At 43.2% G+C, this 18,934-nt stretch overlaps 1 protein-coding gene across 2 annotated transcripts in view; it reads right to left on the minus strand.

Annotated features, from left to right (window-relative positions):
- Positions 1-18,934, minus strand: part of inpp5d (inositol polyphosphate-5-phosphatase D) — a 136,661-nt gene that overhangs the window by 64,583 nt on the left and 53,144 nt on the right. For both annotated transcript variants that reach the window (XM_073040773.1, XM_073040774.1), the window contains exons 6-11: positions 18,641-18,728; positions 10,243-10,323; positions 9,078-9,155; positions 8,696-8,813; positions 6,403-6,509; positions 5,276-5,378 (exon numbers count right to left, since the gene is read on the minus strand). In XM_073040773.1, coding sequence (XP_072896874.1) covers positions 5,276-5,378; positions 6,403-6,509; positions 8,696-8,813; positions 9,078-9,155; positions 10,243-10,323; positions 18,641-18,728 — 575 coding nt within the window. The remainder of the gene's footprint in view (positions 1-5,275; positions 5,379-6,402; positions 6,510-8,695; positions 8,814-9,077; positions 9,156-10,242; positions 10,324-18,640; positions 18,729-18,934) is intronic.

The raw sequence follows: 18,934 nt of genomic DNA on the forward strand, positions 1-18,934 counted from the left end.
GGGCAGGGCTGCCAGCTTAATATTGCACGACACAAATGCCACAGGGGTGACTGAATATAGGTGGTATGTGGGGGGCGGGTGTGTGCATTTTTGATCATGGATGATGTAACCACAGTACCGAGTGATGAAATTCTTGGGAGATTGTCAAGTGAGGCCATATGGGTAGAACTTAGAAACAAGGGGAGGGTCACTTTGGTGGAGCTGTATTTACAGACCACACCCCCCCCCCCCCCCATAGTCAGCAGGAACTTGAGGAGCAGCTGTGTAGAGAAATTGTAATAATGATTGGGTGGGATTGTTGGGAGATTTAAATTTCCCTTGGTATGGATGAGCCAAACCAGAATGTTAAGAGAATGGACAGGGTGGAATTTGTCCAGAGAAGTTTCCTAAACCTCAGGACCCTAAACAGGAGGCCACAATAATGGAACAACACACACAAAATGCTGGTGGAACACAGCAGGCCAGGCAGCATCTATAGGGAGAAGCGCTGTTGATGTTTTGGGCCGAGACCCTTTGTCAGGACTAACTGAAAGGAAAGATAGTAAGAGATTTGAAAGCGGGAGGGGGAGAGGGAAATGCAAAATGATAGGAGAAGACTGGAGGGGGTGGGATGAAGCTAAGAGCTGGAAAGGTGATTGGCAAAAGGGATACAGAACTAGAGAAGGGAAAGGATCATGGGACGGGAGGCCTAGGGAGAAAGAAAGGGGGAGGGGAGCACCAGAGGGAGATGGAGAACAGGCAGAGTGATGGGCAGAGAGAAAAAAAAAGCGGGGGAAACTAAATATATCAGGGATGGGGTAAGAAGGGGAGGAGGGGCATTAACCGAAGTTAGAGAAGTCAATGTTCATGCTATCAGGTTGGAGGCTACCCAGCCGGTATATAAGGTGTTGTTCCTCCAACCTGAGTGTGGCTTCATCTTGACAGTAGAGGAGGCCATGGATAGACATATCAGAATGGGAAGGGGACGTGGAATTAAAATGCGTGGCCACTGGGAGATCCTGCTTTCACATATCTGAATGGGAAGGGGACGTGGAATTAAAATGCGTGGCCACTGGGAGATCCTGCTTTCACATATCAGAATGGGAATGGGACTGAGCCACACTCAGGTTGGAGGAACAACACCTTATATACCGGCTGGGTAGCCTCCAACCTGATGGCGTGAACATTGACTTCTCTAACTTCCGTTAATGCCCCTCCTCCCCTTCTTACCCCATCCCTGACATATTTAGTTGTTTGTTTTTTTCTCTCTCTCTCTGCCCATCACTCTGCCTGTTCTCCATCTCCCTCTGGTGCTCCCCTCCCCCTTTCTTTCTCCCGAGGCCTCCCATCCCATGATCCTTTCCCTTCTCCAGCTCGGTATCACTTTCGCCAATCACCTTTCCAGCTCTTAGCTTCATCCCACCCCCTCCGGTCTTCTCCTATCATTTTGCATTTCCCTCTCCCCCCACTACTTTCAAATCTCTTACTATCTTTCCTTTCAGTTAGTCCTGATGAAGGGTCTCGGCCCGAAACATCGACAGCGCTATAGATGCTGCTGTGTTCCAGCAGCATTTTGTGTGTGTTGTTTGAATTTCCAGCATCCACAGATTTCCTCGTGTTGGCCACAGTAATGGAACTCTGAACAGCTGAGGCAGGGCATGTAACTGTAGAGGGAGAGCGAGAGCACTTTGACTCTGGGGACCGTAATTTCGTTACTTTTAAGATAGTTTTGGAAAAGATAGGGCAGGTCCACGGTTAGGATCCTGAACTGGAGCTGTGCTACTTCTGGGGGAAATCTAGCAAAAATCAATTTGGAGAGATTGTTTGAAAGGAAAAGAAGAAATGGCAGAAAATGGGAGGCTTTTAAGAGTGTGACAGCAAGTGTCCAGGAGCAGTATTTTCCTGTTAAGGTGAAGGGTAAACAGGCAAGTATATGATGGAGGATATTGAGGTTCAGCTCGAGAAAAAGGAAGAATACATTGAGTTTAGGAGGTAGTGATCGAGCAATGTCTTAATAAGTATAAATAGATTAAGAATATTGTTAAGAGGGAAATCAGGAAGCTTCAGAACTTGTCCTCTGTTCCTCCTTATGCAACTGGATCCTTGACTTCCTTATCAGGAGGCCACAGTCAGTGCAGATTGGTAATAGCACCTCGCTGACAATTGACACAGGTGCACCTCAGGGCTGTGCACTGCTCTACTCTCTCTACACTCATAATGTTGCAGCTAGGCACAGCTCAGACGCCATCTATACATTCACCAATGACGCCACTGCTGTTGGCAGAATCTTAGAGAGTGATAAGGAGGCGTACAGGAATGAGACAGATCAGCTGGTGGAGCGATGGTGCAACACTCAACATCAGCAACTGATTGTGGACTTCAGGAAGGGGAAATCAGGAGACCACACACCAGTCCTCATTGAAGGGTCAGTGGTGGAAATGGTGAGCAGCTCCAGGTTCCTGGGCCTCAACATCTCATTGGATCTGCCTGGATCCAACAGACTGATACAATCACAAAGAAGGCACAACAGTGTGTCTACTCCATTAGGAGTTGGAGGAGATTTGGTATGTCACCAAAGACTCCTGAAAATTTCTACAGGTGTATGGTGGAGAGCACTGTGACTGGTTACATCACAGCCTGGTATGGAGACCACACTCCCCACCCCCATTGCACAGTATTGCAAGAGGCTGCAGAAGGCTGTAGACTCAGCCTGTTCCATCAAAGTCATAACCCTCCATGCCAACGAGGACATCTTCAGAATGCACCACCTCAAGAAGGCAGCATCCATTACTAAGGGTCCTCACCATCCGGGACATGATCTCTTTTCATTACTACTACTGGGGAAGAGATACATGACCCTGAAGACCCACACTCAATGTCTTAAAAACAGCTTCTTCCTCTCCACCATCAGTTTACTGAACAGTCAGTGAACTTAGAGCACTACTTAATTTTTCACCTTTTGTACCATTTTTTAGTAAGTCATCGTACTGTACTGCTGCTGCTAAACAGTAGATTTCCCAATATATGGCATGGTAATAAATCTGATTCTGAGGAGGACAACGAAAGGGCATGGGACAGAAATATCAAGTAATGTTAAGGAAAAACCCAAGAAGTTCTATAGCTATATTATGAGTAAAAGTGTTGCTAGGAGAGAGTAGGGATCAGCAGGACCGCATATGTTTTGAGCCGTGGAAAATGAGTGGGATTTTTAAATAATATTTCTTCTGTGTCTACTGAGGAGATCATGATTGCTCGAGAGATAACGGATTCAAATGGAACTGCTTTGGCAGATATTTACATATATTACTAGGGAGGAGACACTTGCTGCTTTAAAATGCATTAAGTTGGACAAAACCTCAGGGCCCGACCAAGTGCATTCTCAGACATTGTGAGAGGCGAGAGAGAAAATTGCAGTGGACGTTATGGAAATAGTTACTTCATCGTTAGCCACTGGCAAAATGGAAAATAACTGAAGTTGTTCCATTGTTTAAAAAGGGTAGCAAAGACAAGCCAGGGAAATTGTGGTCTGTCAGCCTGCAATCAGTAGTGGGCAAATTACTGGAGGGAATTCTGAAGAACAGGATCTACTAGCATTTGGATAGATAAACCTTTTAATGTTCCTTGGGAAAAAACACTCTAAAAGGTTTGACAAACATGACTTCCCATGCTTTGTGCTTCCCATGGAATCCAGGGAAAGCTGGTTAGTGAATTCCAAATTGGCTTGGAGGCATAAAGCAGAAGGTGGTGCTTCAAGGTTGCTTCATTAGACAATGGAGTAGTAGAGTGTCGCAGGGGTCAGTGTCGCGACCTTTGCTTTTTGTTATTTATGTAAGTGATTTGAATGAGAATGCACAAAGCTTGATTAGCAAGAATGCTGATGACACAAAATTAATTGGCATTATTGATAATGAAAAAGGTTGTCGTAGATTAAAGGGGGTTCTTGACTAGTTAGGAAAGTGGGTTGAAGAGAGATAAATACACCTCATAGACACTTTATTAGGTATTGTACATCTGCTCATTAAAGCAAATATCTAATCAATCAACCATGTTGTAGCAACTCAATGCATAAAAGCAATGTGCAGTTGCTGGAGAACACAACTGAGGACTAAAGAGCAAGCTTGCCGTATTGAAGGGAAATGAAGAATTGTTGTGTTCTGTGTTCTTACAGAGATGTGGCTTACTCGGAGTATGCCAGATAGGGCGATCAGACCTGAAAACTTCTCAATACAAAGGACGGACTGAACTGCTGATTCAGAAAAAGCAAAAACTAGGGGTATGTGTTTTATGATGAACAGAGGGCTATCCATTTATATGTCTCTGAGGCTATAGTGAGATTATCAGAATCAGGTTTATTATGTTGATATTTGTTGTAAAATTTGTGGCTTTGAGGCAGCAGTGCAGTGCAATATATTAAAATAAAGAAAACAAACTACAAGTTACAATACAAAATATAAAACAAATATGTAGTGCAAAAAGAGCAAAGTAGAGAAGTAGTGTTCATAGGTTCAGAAATCTGATGGCAGAAGGGAAGAAGCTGTCCTTAAAATATTGTATAGTGTGTAGCTTTAGGCTCCTGTACCTCCTCCATGATGGCAGCAATGATCTGGATGGTTGGAGTCCTTAATGATGGATGTTACCTTTTTGAGTCATCACCTTTTGAAGATGTCCATGATGATGAGGAGACATGTGCCCACGATCAGGTTTGTAACCCTTTGCAGCTTTTTCCAATCCTGTGCATTGGCATGGCGGTGATGCAACCACTCAGAATGCACTCCAGGGTACAATCGCAGAAACTTGCTGGAGTCTTTGGTGACATAACTAACCTCCTCAAGCTCCTAATTAAATATAGCCGCTGGAGTACCTTCTTCATAATTGCATCAACATGTTTGGCCCAGGATAGATTTTCAGAGATGTTGACATCCAGAAATTAGAAAATGTTCATCCTTTCCACTGCTGGTCCCTTAATGAGGACTGGTGTGAGTGAGTTCCTCTGATCTGCTTTTCCTGAAGTCCACAATCAATTCCTTGGCCTTACTGATGCGGAGTTCAAGGTTGGCAATGTAAAAGCAGATATTATTTTAAATTACAAAACTTTAAAACACCTTTCCTAAATTCAAAAGAAGTTAACGTATGCTATACAGGACAACAGTGAGCTGGGAGTTGTGCTATGCAGGACTCAAGATAACAGAAATTGTCACACTAATTAAATGAGATACAAGATTGTTCAACAAATTGCTGAACTGACTCCCAAGGGCTGTCCTGTATTAGGAAACAGTTTTTCTCAAGTGGGTCTTACCCATGTTCCATGTTCCGATGAAGATGTTGATCATGTCTGGTTCTGGAAAGTCCGAATGTTTATTTTTCATCAGTTGCAGAAGTTGGCAGAATCCTTCCCGCTTCTGGTAACAGAAAGACGAAGGTAAGCACAAAATGATAGGTGTAACACTAAACGCTCTGCTCAGACTTTCTGAGTCCATAGAGGCCAAATCAACCATCACGCAGGAACCATTGAAGGTGCCAAAGAAAGATTATTTGTTTCTCTATCTGTTCTTTCCCCAGAGCAATAACAGGATCAGGTGCTAGCTTGCACAAACAATTCTTCATTGCCCACATGCACCTCACCTCCCACTCCAGTTCGTCTGCACACCTTTGCCCATTCAGCTTGCTGTCCAGCTTGTGCTTTTCCCATTGGTGGCATTCTTGCTCATTGGTGTTTGATGCACACAATTCTTCTTCAGAAGGAGTACAGTAATTATCTAAAGCTCACTGATAAAATGTGGAGGGCTATGGGTCCACTTTCTGCACTATATCAATTTCCTGATTGTTAACACATCTCCACACTAATATAAGGCAAGAAGCCGTAGACTGTAAAAGAGTGAGCCTAAACTATATATAACTAATGCAGTATCAAGATTCATCCAGTTGTGCCCTTTGATAAGAGAATAGGTTTACCAGACAGACAAGTATGTTAAGATAACAAAGAGCGACTAAGTTATGGTGTTATAAGGCGAGGATGGAGAGGAGGGGAGACAGAGTATTTAAGGAAACAACTCTGGGGTGATAGATCTAGATTATTAAAATCATGACACATTGTATATACTGATCTTGAGACACAGGGCGAAAAGATGTTTAGAGCTCAAGTTTTATCAGTGGGGCTCTTCACAATCGCATGGTGTATTCAGGTCCTGAGTCAATTGAATTGGAACAATCTTACCCAGGCAAACATGAGTTGAAAATGTGTTGTGCAGAGTACTGAGTTGAGAGTGCATTGCACAGCATGAGAGGGCTGTGAATCTCTTAGGATAACAGAGCTGGTGATATGGATGCAGCAGCTTCTATTGTTCATGAAAGTTGAGATAAAGGTGGAACTGGAATGGTCCGGGTGAGAAACACACAGACTGCGGTGCAGTGCCCATGACAAACCTTGGAGTCTGTGAAGACATACTCCTTCCGTTGTGTCTTCTTCATCTCGGAATCAATGACGATCACCAGCTTGTTGTGGAACTTCTGTGATTTGATTAACTGCAAAACTGAAACAAGTCATTCCCATAAAAGACCAGATAGTCAATCACTTAGTTCAATACCTTTGAGAGTTATCAAAAGCTGGCAGGAAGCTGGCCGGAACACACCTGCTCAACAGAACTTTGTGTCACTAGATACATCATTAGAATATTGTTGAAACAAGACTGAGGACAAAATCAGTAATGAAATGACAAAGGGTTGTGGGGGGTGGGAGGGAAGAGTCAGACAACAGCAATATAGCAATATCCTAGATACTAAAATGGTTATCAACAACATAGTAATCCCAAAACAGCGTTGGGGACCCAGCACAGCCAGAAGGAACCAATAACTCCACAGATGTGCCAGGATAGCTGGGGTGAACATGTACGTAAGATTAGACAATCCCAACATGTACTGAAGTGATCTGTCCCACCAGCTGCTGCACTACATCAGCATTCTTGCCTATGAATGAGAAAGTTGTGGTTTAGAAATTATATGGCACTGGGAGAATTGTGTTGTTGGTAGTGTATAATGCGCCAACAGATGTTTGCCTATTTCATGGGCATTTTGCAGCAAACTCTATAGATCAGGTGCTACATTTCAAGCAAGAGCCTGCAAAGATAAACAGGAAAGTCATGGACGCGGATGCAAGTAACCGGAGAGGGAGGATAATGGCTTTGGGTAGGAGCAGGGTGATATAGTTTAGAGGGGACTGAGTCATGGGGAGGGGTCACTCATTGGTTGCTGGGGCTTGTGGACAGTGGTGGATCAAACCAATGGCTTGGTAGGGTTGGTGATCAAGCCTTGACGAAAGTTGGCCTAGTGATCTGGGATAGGAGCACAGCCGGATTAGGGAGTAGGTGAAGTTTGCAATCAGTGAGGGTTATGGAGAGGTCAAGTGATTGCTGGGGCTAAGGTGGGTGGAGAGGGGAAGATTGCAGCAGCTACTGAGGGTGACGCTACAGTTCAGAGGAACTTGGAGGGGTACCCTCACAATGTGTGGAGATCATGTCAAGTTGTGAAGTTTGGGTGGAGCATTTTCTGTTTTACTTAAACATCAGACTCCATGTACTGGGAGCCCCCCCCCCCCCCCACTCAGTCAGATTCACTCGAAGTAGAGCTGATCCACCCTTCTCAACAGCAGTGGGGCTCACTTCTGCATGAGTGACTCATGCCATCCATGTAGATGTGAACCATGATCACAAGATGTCTTCATGCATTTTATTTTAGATTTAGGTTGCATTGTGTATCACACATGAGCATTGCAAAGCCTTTCTAGACTTATGAGTGAGACTTGGTCAGATGACTCAGACAGAGAGAAACAGATTGGACATGCCATTTCTAGGGTGGCAAGTTAAACTGAGCTGTACCTGACATTATTCAATTAAGAAATGGGGACTATTTCCAAGTATCCTGGGAAGCACTTATCCATCACACAAGATCTACAAATGTCATTATCATAATCCTGTCCACGGGGCTGCCCCTTTCAATAGCTGGGTTCCATGTTTCCAAGGTTATAAAGTGACCATGTGCCTCACTGGTGATTATGAATATCACAAGGGCATGCAGATAAACCATTCTTTCTAATCAAGGGGCATCAGCACCCAACGATATTTGGCAGTAACCAAAGGGTCCTGGTGGAAAAGTCAAAATCCCATGAAGAGGAACTGAAATCAGCAAACACACAGTGATAAAACTACACATCTCATTACAGCAGAGAAACCAAACTTCCCTCCATGGACTCCGTCTGCACTCCTCACGCCCTCAGTAAAGCAGCTAGCATAATCAAAGACCACACCCACCCCAGACATTCCTCCTCCTTCCCTCTACCATCAGACAGAAGATACAAAAGTCTGAAAGCATGTACCACTTCGCTGAAAGGTAGATTGACCCTACTGTTGAATGCTTCTCTAGGATGACAAGATTGCCTCTTGGCCTCACAATCTACCTTGTCATGATCTTGAACATTATTGTCCACCTACGCTGCACTTCCTCTGTAGCTGTGATTCTTTATTCTGCATTATGCTATTGTTTTACCTTGCACTACCTCAATGCACTGTGTAATGAATTGATCGGTTTGAACAGTGTGCAGGACAAGCGTCTCACTGTATCTCGGTAGATATGACAATAATAAACCAATTCCAATTCCAGAAGAGAGAGAAATAAGCAATGTAGCACACTGCAGGCTATGTTACAAATTGACCAGAGTTCTTACTTTTGTTATGACTGTAAAACTTATCCTCATCCTTCGATTTCTTGACGATTAGCTTCCCATGTTCTACATCCACTTGCAAATGAAGTTTCATCAATATTCCAAAACTTTCCGATTTCACCTGAAAAATAAAAGAAGGCCATGCCCAGCAGTAAAGTCTCTGGGTGCCCCTTGCTCCACTCCTCAGTTGAGCTGCAACTGATTACAAGTTACCCAAAGAGAAAAGGTGAAAAAGCAGTGGATAGAGTTTAAGCAGAGGACCAAGGGAGGTTCGGATGGTAAGGATGTGAAGGACCTCTGGACATAAGAGAGACCATGCAAGCTCCCTGCATCTGAATAAGAAACACTGACTTTGTGAATGTTACTGAAAAATTAAATTACCTACCTCAAAAGTCACTGGCGGTATTTGTGACTGCTGGTCTTCAACATCTGTATCTGGAGTCTCCGGTTCATAATCCTTCACCTGTGCAAGGGGATTAGCAACAGAATGGGACATAAGTGAGTTGATCAGCGTGCTTCCCGTCCATTCTTTCGCCTGCCAGGTTTCTGAATTTTGGTGGGCGCGTGAGCTACATCAACTCTGATAACCGAGGAATATCAGGTTACTGAGATTCAAATAAAAATAGAAAACGGCAGGGACAATCAGTGAACACCAAATCTCATAAACCAGGGGTATTCCCTGCTTTGTCTGCTTCTCTAGTCTTTTTATGGCCTCAGCAGCTGAGACATTACTGTTGAACTTGTACACCCTGAGCCAACTTGCATTGTCTTCTTTTGAAAATGTTTCTTGTCTAGTTACTCAATAAGGCATTGTGTTGACATTAAAAGGAGTTATCAAAAGCTATTAAGATAAGAACAGTCAATTCTACAGATACTCGTCAGGACAGATAGCATTAGAGCATTGGGCAGATTGTTGGTTCAAATTTCAGCGTTGGCAGTCTATAGTGTTGCAAAGGTATGGAGCATTGGATCATTCCAGAAACAAAGGGCGACACAGTGGTGTAGTGGTTAGCAAAACACTTTACAGAGCCAGCAGCCCAGGTTCAATTCCCACTGCTGTCTGTAAAGAGTTTGTATGTTCTCTCTGTGACCACATGGGTTCCCTCTGAGTGATCTGGTTTTCTCCCACAGTCCAAAGATGAGTCATTGTAAATTGGCCTGTGGTTAAGCTAGGATGAAAATTTGGGGTTGCTAGGTGGCATGGCTTGAAGGGCCAGCAGGGCCTTCTCTGTGCTGTTTTCAACCAATTGTACTTTCCATGGAAATGTAGGAACTACTTTCACTACTGAGAAACCAAGGTTCATATGATGCAATACTAAGCTTTGAAAAGAAGCTCACTCATCAGCTCATCCAAGGTGAGGCAGACAGATGGACTACAGAAAGCGAGACCTTTATATTCGTTAAACAAAAGCACTTACTTACATATCAGAAAAAGAACATTGTTTTAAACCAAAAGAAGTGGCAATCACTTCTGAAGAGTAGCCTTGAGCAGAATTACTGTGAGGATCAACGTCCCACAATAAACCTGATGTTATTCAGTATCAGGTTACCTGGTTTTCCATGGATAAGAGCATTCTATTCAGTTCCGCAGCCGCTGAAAGCAGTTTTTTGATATTGTCTTCTGCAGCAATCTACAAATAATCATATCGATAATTAATTATTAGCTTTCATCTCCCATCGATCCAAAATGGCATTACATTTGTTAGATTTTTCACTCAATTTGCAAAATTAGCCAAAGATGAATCCCACAGAGTAACCATCTAACCTGAAAATCTCTCTGTCCAAAGCACCCCCAAAGAATGGATAACCATAAGCAAACGCAGAGAAAATGTAAATTTCCAGAAAATACTGAAATGACCTCCAGTGGATCAGAAGATTTCTGACTACAAAGCTAATTTATGTGCAATTAGCTAATCTTCTGAGATGTGGGAAATCCCACCAATGTAAGGAGTTTGCACACTGTCCCCATGACCATGTGGGTTTCCTCTGGGTGCTCCAGTTTCCTCCCACAGTCCAAAGATGAACCGATTGGTAGGTTAATTGGACATTGTAAATTGTCCCACAATTAGGCTATGATTAATTTGGGGGAAATCGCAGGGCGGCGTGGCTCAAAGGGAAGGGCCTATTCTGTGCTGTATCTCAATAAACAAAATGAATAAACAGTCAAACATACAAACAGAAATAACGCACTGCAAAGTGAGACAACTCTCAAATAGTGATGTGGGCATCTGTCCAAGTGAAGGATGGAACATTGCTCCTCCAAGAAATGGATGTCCCTCAAAATGACAATAAGGAGGGTCTATTTGCCTAAATCTTCACAGTGGAAGTTTTATCATTGGTCTTGGAGGTAAAAACAAAATATACTGTTGACCCATGAAGCTGACTGCCACTGGCAGGGCAATGTCTCCAAGAGACAAACCCAGTAAATGTTAACCTCAATGAAAGGAAGCCTTTATGGGACTGTGCAAGGATTCTCCTGGCGGTCAGGTTGGTTTGAGACATCCCATTTCACTATATCCCTCACACAGGAGTTTTCCCTGATGACCTCTCAGCCAACATCATTAATCGGACGATCTCAGAAGTTAGCCTGTACCATTGATGCTATATAGAGGAGGTTGTTGCATGGTACTCTACCACTTGTTTTGACTACATTAAAACCAAAACCCCACTAAGAATGTTGATGTAACATGAGGTGATGGAGAATTTATTTGCCATTTTGTAAATTTTTTTTGTCAGGGAAAAATCCAGAAACGACACTTTGCACTGATGGTTAGTGGTGTGTACAATTTCTGTGTTGAATTTGATTACTTCACCCAACAAGTTGCAGCCATCCTAGTCTTCTTTTGATTCATTGTCCAGACTTTATCAGGTTTGCTGAAAGAGGTTGAAACTAGTCAGGCACTCACTAGTGGGTGGAGGAAGGGCAGAGCCAGGGTTCCCACTCCCATCCCTCTCTGCCATACACTGTAGAGAGAGTTATGTGCACCAAGTTCCAGGGAGTTCACATCACAGATGACCTCAATTGGTTCCCTCAATATCACCTCCCTGAATTAGGCGGCACAACAGCGCCTCCATGTCCTGAGGAGACTGAGACAAGCAAGGCCCACCCCCTAATCCTAACGGAATTTTATAGGAGCACCATGACAGCGGCCTGACAAGCTGTATCTGGGATGGGAACAGCAGTGCACGGGACCGGAAATCCCTACAAAGGACTGTGAGAAGGTCTGCAAGGATCATAGGGGTCTCCCTACCTCCAATCAGGGTAATTTATCATGAGCACTGAATATGCAGGGCTATTATCATAGATCACACTCATCCATCCAGCATCCTCTTTGACTTCCTGCCATTGGGCAGGAGACTCCGATGCATAAACACATGAATGATGAGGATGGGAACCATCTTCTTCCCTCAGGCAGTTAGGCTCCTGGACTTCCTGCTGCATTGTATTCAAAGTGTCACTGTATAATTTGTACTGTACCCTACAATATTTAACTTATGCACGTTACTTTGTTTATCTACACATAGTTCATTAGTAGATTTAAGTCTTACTTCTTTCTCAAGTTATTGTGTGTTATATGTGAGTTATGTTGTCTCGTTTGGCAATATACTTGTATATAGTTAAATGACAATTAACTTGATTTGACTTGACTTGAGTGACCTTTAATCTATAAAGGTCGTAGATAAGGAAGAGTATTAACCTTGTTTACGGGTTAGGGAAGTGCAGAACTAGAGGACAGAGGCTTAAAGGTGAGAGAGGAGCAATGTAAAGGAAACTTGATGGGTAATGTTTTCCCCCACACTGAGGATGGTGATTGTCTTGAATGAGCTGTCAGAGGCAGTGGTAGAGGCAGATACAATTACTACAGTTAAAAGACATTCAGATAGGTACTCGGGTAGGGCAAGGATAGAGCGATACGGGCATAAAGCAAATGGAATTAGTGTGGATTAGCATCACAGTCAACATGGATGAAACTGTAGGTTTCTATGTTTGTAAGTAGTATCATTGGTAGTCAAGTATCAGGTCAAAACATTGCTGCTCTGAAAGGTAGAAAGATGAAATATTATATCAATAATATCTATTAATTATAGCACTGTTAATATAGAAAAGCTATTGTAGGATGCTTTGTGGATGAGTTAACAACAAATGAAAATGGTGACAAATTGCATTATGAAATGGAAAACTGACTGGTTGGTCAAAAGAGATGGGTTTAGGAAAAGGAGATTGAGATACAGGGAAGTTAAAGAGGGAATTCTAGAGCTTACGACGCTGATAGCTAAGTAAATGTGAAGTTACTAAAATTGGCAATGTTTGAGAGTAAGACATAGAAATGCTAAGAGTAACCCTTTATAGTCTGAAGGAGAGTGTAAGAGAAGCAGAAGGAGCTGTGTGAGATTCATTCAGAAAGGCCAAGACTTCCCGTGCTATTTTTACTGAGCTCATCAGTGGTTGCTGTGCATCAAAGGAGAACAATGTGCAGAACTCGTTTTCAACCAAGCTTCAGCAAGATTAAATGCGAGATTAGCGTTTCTTTCAAAGGAAGGCTGATTTGAAGACAGCCGCAGCAGGAAATGCTGTTTGATGCTGCACATCACATCGCTGTACAATCTGAAGTAAAGCAGCGGCAAACCAAATGAGAATTGGACTTCAGATTCTGAGGGGAGTGCAAGAAATTTCTAATAAAAGGTCATACAGCGGAAACGTTCACCGTCTTCCACTTCCCAGGTGCTGTCTGACCTGTGGAGAACGTACAGCACTTCTCCTAATTATTTAAGGAAGTTTCATCTGTTCGATTTGGTAAAGAGATTTTGACCTAAACTAACTAAAAGGTTCTTAAAGGAATCTATAACACCAGTACTGCCAAACTATTCACTGTGCTACAGAGTTAACATGTGCACAATTAATTTAGGAAATATTCAAAGGTTCTTTATTAATGATGGGTGGAGGGGGGGTTAAATAAATTTAGAGAAGAAAGGAAGCTGGGGGATGGGAGGAGAACTTGGCGGTTAAGAGAGGTGTCTAAATGTTTGATGATAAGAATGGGTTTTTGTGTCGTTTCTAAAGGCAAAGAGAAGAGACAGTGCAGGCAGCACATTCCTAGCTTTCATGGTGTGAAAAAAGGATGTGGCCCAAATTATAGGAGCTAGATTTTAGATTATGGGATGAGAGACAGCGAGACAGATGGTGGGGGGGGGGGGTGGTGGGAAGCAGGAGAAGAGATGTTGGGGGTGGGAAAGGGTGTGGGGGGATGGGGAAGGGTAAGAAGAGACGGCAGAGGGCAAAAGGTGTAGAGAGTGCAGGGAGGACTGGTGGGGGGAGCGGCAGGTGAGGGGGACTCTATAAGACTGTCTCCAACTCTCGAGTATATGCAAATGCAAAAAAGTCCATTTAAGATATCCCCCATCTCTTCTGGCTCACGCATAACTGACTAAGCTGATCTTCAAGTTGACCTATTTTGATCCTTGCTATACTTTTGCTCTTAGTATGTCCATAGAAGCCCTTCTACCTTGTCAGCCAGAGCAACCGCTTACCTTCTTTTAGCCCTTCTGATTGCCCCCTTAAGTGTCCTCTTGCATTTCTTGTACTCAAGTACCTCACTTGTTCCTTGCTGCCTTGACCTGCTAAACACCTTCTTCTTAATCAGAGCATCAATATCCCTCTAAAGCTAAGGTTCCCTTTGCCTGTTAGACTTGTTTTTATTCTAACATGAATGCACAAACTCTGTCCTCCCAAATTTTCACTTTTGAAGATCTTCCACTTACCAAGCATCCCTTTGTGAGAAAACTACTTACCCCAGTCTTCACCTGCCATATCCTTTCCGATGTCATTCTCCACTTTAGAATCTCAACCCAAGGTCCAATCCTATTCTTCTCCATAATTATCGAGAAACTAGTGGAATTATGATCACTAGATCCAAAGTGCTCCCCTAAACACACTTCTGTCACCCACTCTCGTTCCTTGATAGGAGATCCAGTATTGCACTCTCTCTAGTTGTGACCTCTATACAGTGATTAAGGGAACGCTCCTGAACACAATTGACTATTTCTTTCCGAACACAAGGAAATCTGCAGGTGCCGGAAATTCAAACAACACACACAAAATGCTGGTGGAACACAGCAGGCCAGACAGCATCTATAGGGAGAAGCACTGTCAACGTTTCAGGCCAAGACCCTTTGTCAGGACTATTTCTTTTCTATGATGTATTTTTACAGTATGGGAGTGCCAGTCAATATGTAGAAAGTTTAAATCACCTATCACAACCTTATTCTTCTTGCAACTCTCTGCCATCTCTCTGTAATCCCACTGACCATTAATCATACTAATATGGTCATCCCTTACTTATTCCTCCATTCCACTCATGTAGCTTCAATAGGTGAGCCAGCCAGTCTGTCCTGTCAGCACTGCCGTGACATTTTCCCAGACTAGCAATGCTGCCCCTTCCCTTCTATCACATTGAAAGCAACAGAACCCCAGAAGAGTGAGCTTAGTCAACTCCACGGGATCTTGCTAGACAGATGTTGAGATGTTTTCCGCTAGGGTGGAAAAATTGAGTGAGAGGACATAGTTATAAAATTATTCAGTAGTCATTTAAAACCGACGTGAACGAGTGGATTTTCCTCACAGAAGATGATGAATCTTTGGAATTCTCTACACCTGAGGGTTCTGGAGATTGGATCACTGGAAGTGCAAAGAGAAAGAAGGTACATTTTTCAGAGATTGGGAAATTGAAGGTTTCAGGGTACTGGCATAGGAGGAGAGCTGAGAATTGGTTTAGATCAGTCATTATCTCATTGAGTGCTGGAGCAAGCTTGAGGGGCTGAATGGCCTGCTACTGCTCCTGCTTTCTTGTGGTTTTTAAGTTGTAGACTGTCCATGTGGAATTTTTCTATCAAACGCAGGCAGGTTTATCGGGCCCAAATGTATGATATATGTTTCCAGAAGTTCTTCTGTTGACAGAGCCAGCGCCCACGAAAACAACAGAAACTGTGGCTTTATAGGATAGTTTGAGATGCTACCGTGTGACGTTGCTGCAGAATGCAGGTCCTGGCATGTCCCAACAGAGGTCTCAGGGCTCTCAATCCCCCTGGTGGCCTGGCATCATTCAGAATGAGTTAAACAAACATGAACACCTGCCCTACAAGGATCACAAGGAAGAAAAACAGTTTCTGGAGAACCTACCTGGCCCACAATTTTAGAAGACGAGGAAGAGAAGCAGCAGTAGAGCCATCAGCCCCTCATTTCTGCTCCAGCATTCAATAAGATTATGGCTGATCTTTTCCCACAATGCAGCTTGCTTATTATGCCTTGATTCCATTCATACTCAAAACTTTATCAATCGCGCTCTTGAATAAAGTCAGTCACCGAGTCTCCACAGTCCTCGTGGATTGAAAATTAACCCCTGAGTGAAGAGATTTTTTCCCATCTCTGTCCTGAATGGACAACTCCTAATGTGTGACTATGTCTCTAAGTTCTAGACATCCCAGCCAAGGAAAGCATAAACTGCACGTCCCCACTGTCAGGCTTCTTAAGAATGACCATATCCCAAAGAGATGACCTTTTATTTTGGTCCTGAACAGTACTGGCTCTCAGCAGATCTAGTCATTACATCAATTATAACTGTTATTGTGTTAACCAGTACTACCTCAATCTACTTATGTTTTGAAATGATTTGTATTAACAAAGAAAGTGTCTTTTTAAAACTGTATTTCAGGTCATGTGACAACAATAAACCAATCAACACTCTAGAGAATAATGTCTCCTGATAATGACATTTCTGCTGTTCCAAGAATCAACCTGATGATACTTAGCTGTTCTTAGTTAGGGAGAACCATCCTATTCTCTCTGTTCCAAACGCAAACTCACTGTAAAATTGGAGCAAGATATCTCTATTGCTGTATTCAAATCTTCCTGCAGTAAAATGCCTTCCCAATTCTCGCTATATCTGTGTGTTAAAGCAAACTCTCCAATCTTTAAAATCTCACATGAAAAAAAACCATTCAATCACTCAGCATCATCCTAAAATGAGTCTAAATTAACAATTTACGTTGAAGTGCTGTTGAGGGGCAGCACAGTAGCACAACACTTTACAGTACAGACGTCCTGGGGTTCAATTCCCGCCACTGCCTGTACGGAGTTTGTACGTTCTCCCCGTCACTGCCTGGGTTTCCTCCGCATGCTCTGGTTTCCTCCCACAGTCCAAAGACAGAGCAATTTTAGGTTAATTGGTCATTGTCAATATCCTGTGATTAGGCTCAGACTAAATAGGGAGGGTTGTAAGGCAGCGTGACTTGAAGGCTGTACCTCAGTAAATAAATACTCAGAGCAGCAGTCACTCAGCTCCCCCCCCCCCCCCAACACCACCTTTTGTTGGTATCAGGAGAAGATTCTCTCATATCAGTACGGGTGTTCTGGGAGCTCAGTAGGAAGCTCTACCAAGCTACACAGACAGCAGAATAATCAGGACAGAGCATATTCTACGATGGGCATGAGCAAGAGTCTCTGCAGCCTAGTCTGAAACTATTTTATGGAAAGAGGATTACATTGTTTCTCACTGTCGAAATCCCACGGGTGCTTTGGTGGCTCCACTTACTTCCCCATGTTACAACAGTGACTATGGTTCAAAATTACTTCACTGGATGAACTCATTTTGGTTCTGAAACCATAAAAGCACTATGGAATATATTTTGTAACAAATACCCTATCAAGGATAAAGCCGCTTTTGCCACTAGGGAGTGGGTGAGAAGCCTTTAGGATAGGAAGAAATGAATTGGGGATGGGGGGAGGACTGTACACGAAAACATTTTGAGCTGTCTGGGGAGACAGAGAGATTCACTGGTACCCAGCAGTTATGAAACACCAGCTTTGTTTACTGCTGTTGATTGCCGTCTGTTACGGAGTAAATGCAGGTTGCAATTAAACCGGAGACTCAGGGGACAGTTCAGTTGCTTTTCTGCATCGCTAAACTCAGCAGGGAGCATTGGCTGGGTGTTTGTGTCAATTTGATTGGCTTGTTGTCTCTCGGTGCTGGTTATGGCTGACAAACAGTGGAACATGGGAAATTCTGTTCACATGCAACTCACTTGGGTTTGAGCATGTGTTGTGATGAGACCTTTTCTGATCTAGTGTAGACACAAAACAGGGAAGATTTCCAATACTTATCCCACAGGTAAGAAAACACTGTTTGTAGGCAATCCATATATGGAGAAGGCAGGGATTCTACTTGGCATTCCCTCCATGAGCTGATTTTATATGTTCCACTTATGGAATCATTAAATGGTAGAATCCTTACGGCACAGAAGGAAGCCATTCCGTCCATTCAGTCAATGCTGACTTATTGTTGAACAATCCAGGCAGACACATTTCATTATATATCCTGCCATGCCTATTGTATTTCCCATTTTTGGGTGAAGATTCTGTAATAATCAGCAAAATACAGGAGTTAAGATAATCTCCGACTGAGATAGCGAATGCATTTTGTACCTGCCGTCATTGCCCATCAGCATGGGGGATGATGCAAAGTGGGAATGCCCTTTAGTTTCCATAGGTAGTTTAAAGTGATCCACTTGTCACAAATATTACATAACGGCTGCAGGTTAAAATGACCTTGTCCTGAACCTCAAGCTGTTGTACCACAAACGAAAAAAAAATCTGCAGATGCTGGTGATCAAAGTAATGCACACAAAACGCTGGAGGAACTCAGCAGACCAGGCAGCGCCTATGGAAAAGAGTAAACAGTTGATGTTTCAGGCCGAGACCCTCCATCAGGCCCAAAACATCGACTGTTTACTCTTTTCCATGGATGCTGGCCTGCTGAGTTCCTCCAGCATTTTGAATGTGTTATACACCCGGTCCCTTTCCTGTTTTTTCTCAAAAACCCACTCAACATTCGAATGGCCGTTGTCTGTATTCAGATTTACACTGCAATTGTATATGTTGTCATAGTAACAGACCTGGCTCTGTGCGCTTCCTCCAGGCGATGGCTGGTTACCAAGTAGTCTCTGTGATGCCTCAAGTGGCGACATTATCTGCATTAGCTCACTGAAACACATGCAAACTCCAAATGAGAAACAGAATGGTATTAGCCACAATCTACAACTTTTATGTGAAGCATTAATGAACACAATGAAGTGCAGAATTGAAGGACAGTCCTGTGAAGATATAGACATCACCTACTATGTATGCCCCTAGTGCATTGTCAAAGAATGCAACTATCACACTAATAGAGACGTCTTCTAACTTTATGC

The sequence above is a fragment of the Hemitrygon akajei genome, chromosome 3 (genome assembly GCF_048418815.1).
Source record: "Hemitrygon akajei chromosome 3, sHemAka1.3, whole genome shotgun sequence".
In the NCBI taxonomy this organism is placed as follows: Eukaryota; Metazoa; Chordata; class Chondrichthyes; order Myliobatiformes; family Dasyatidae; genus Hemitrygon; species Hemitrygon akajei.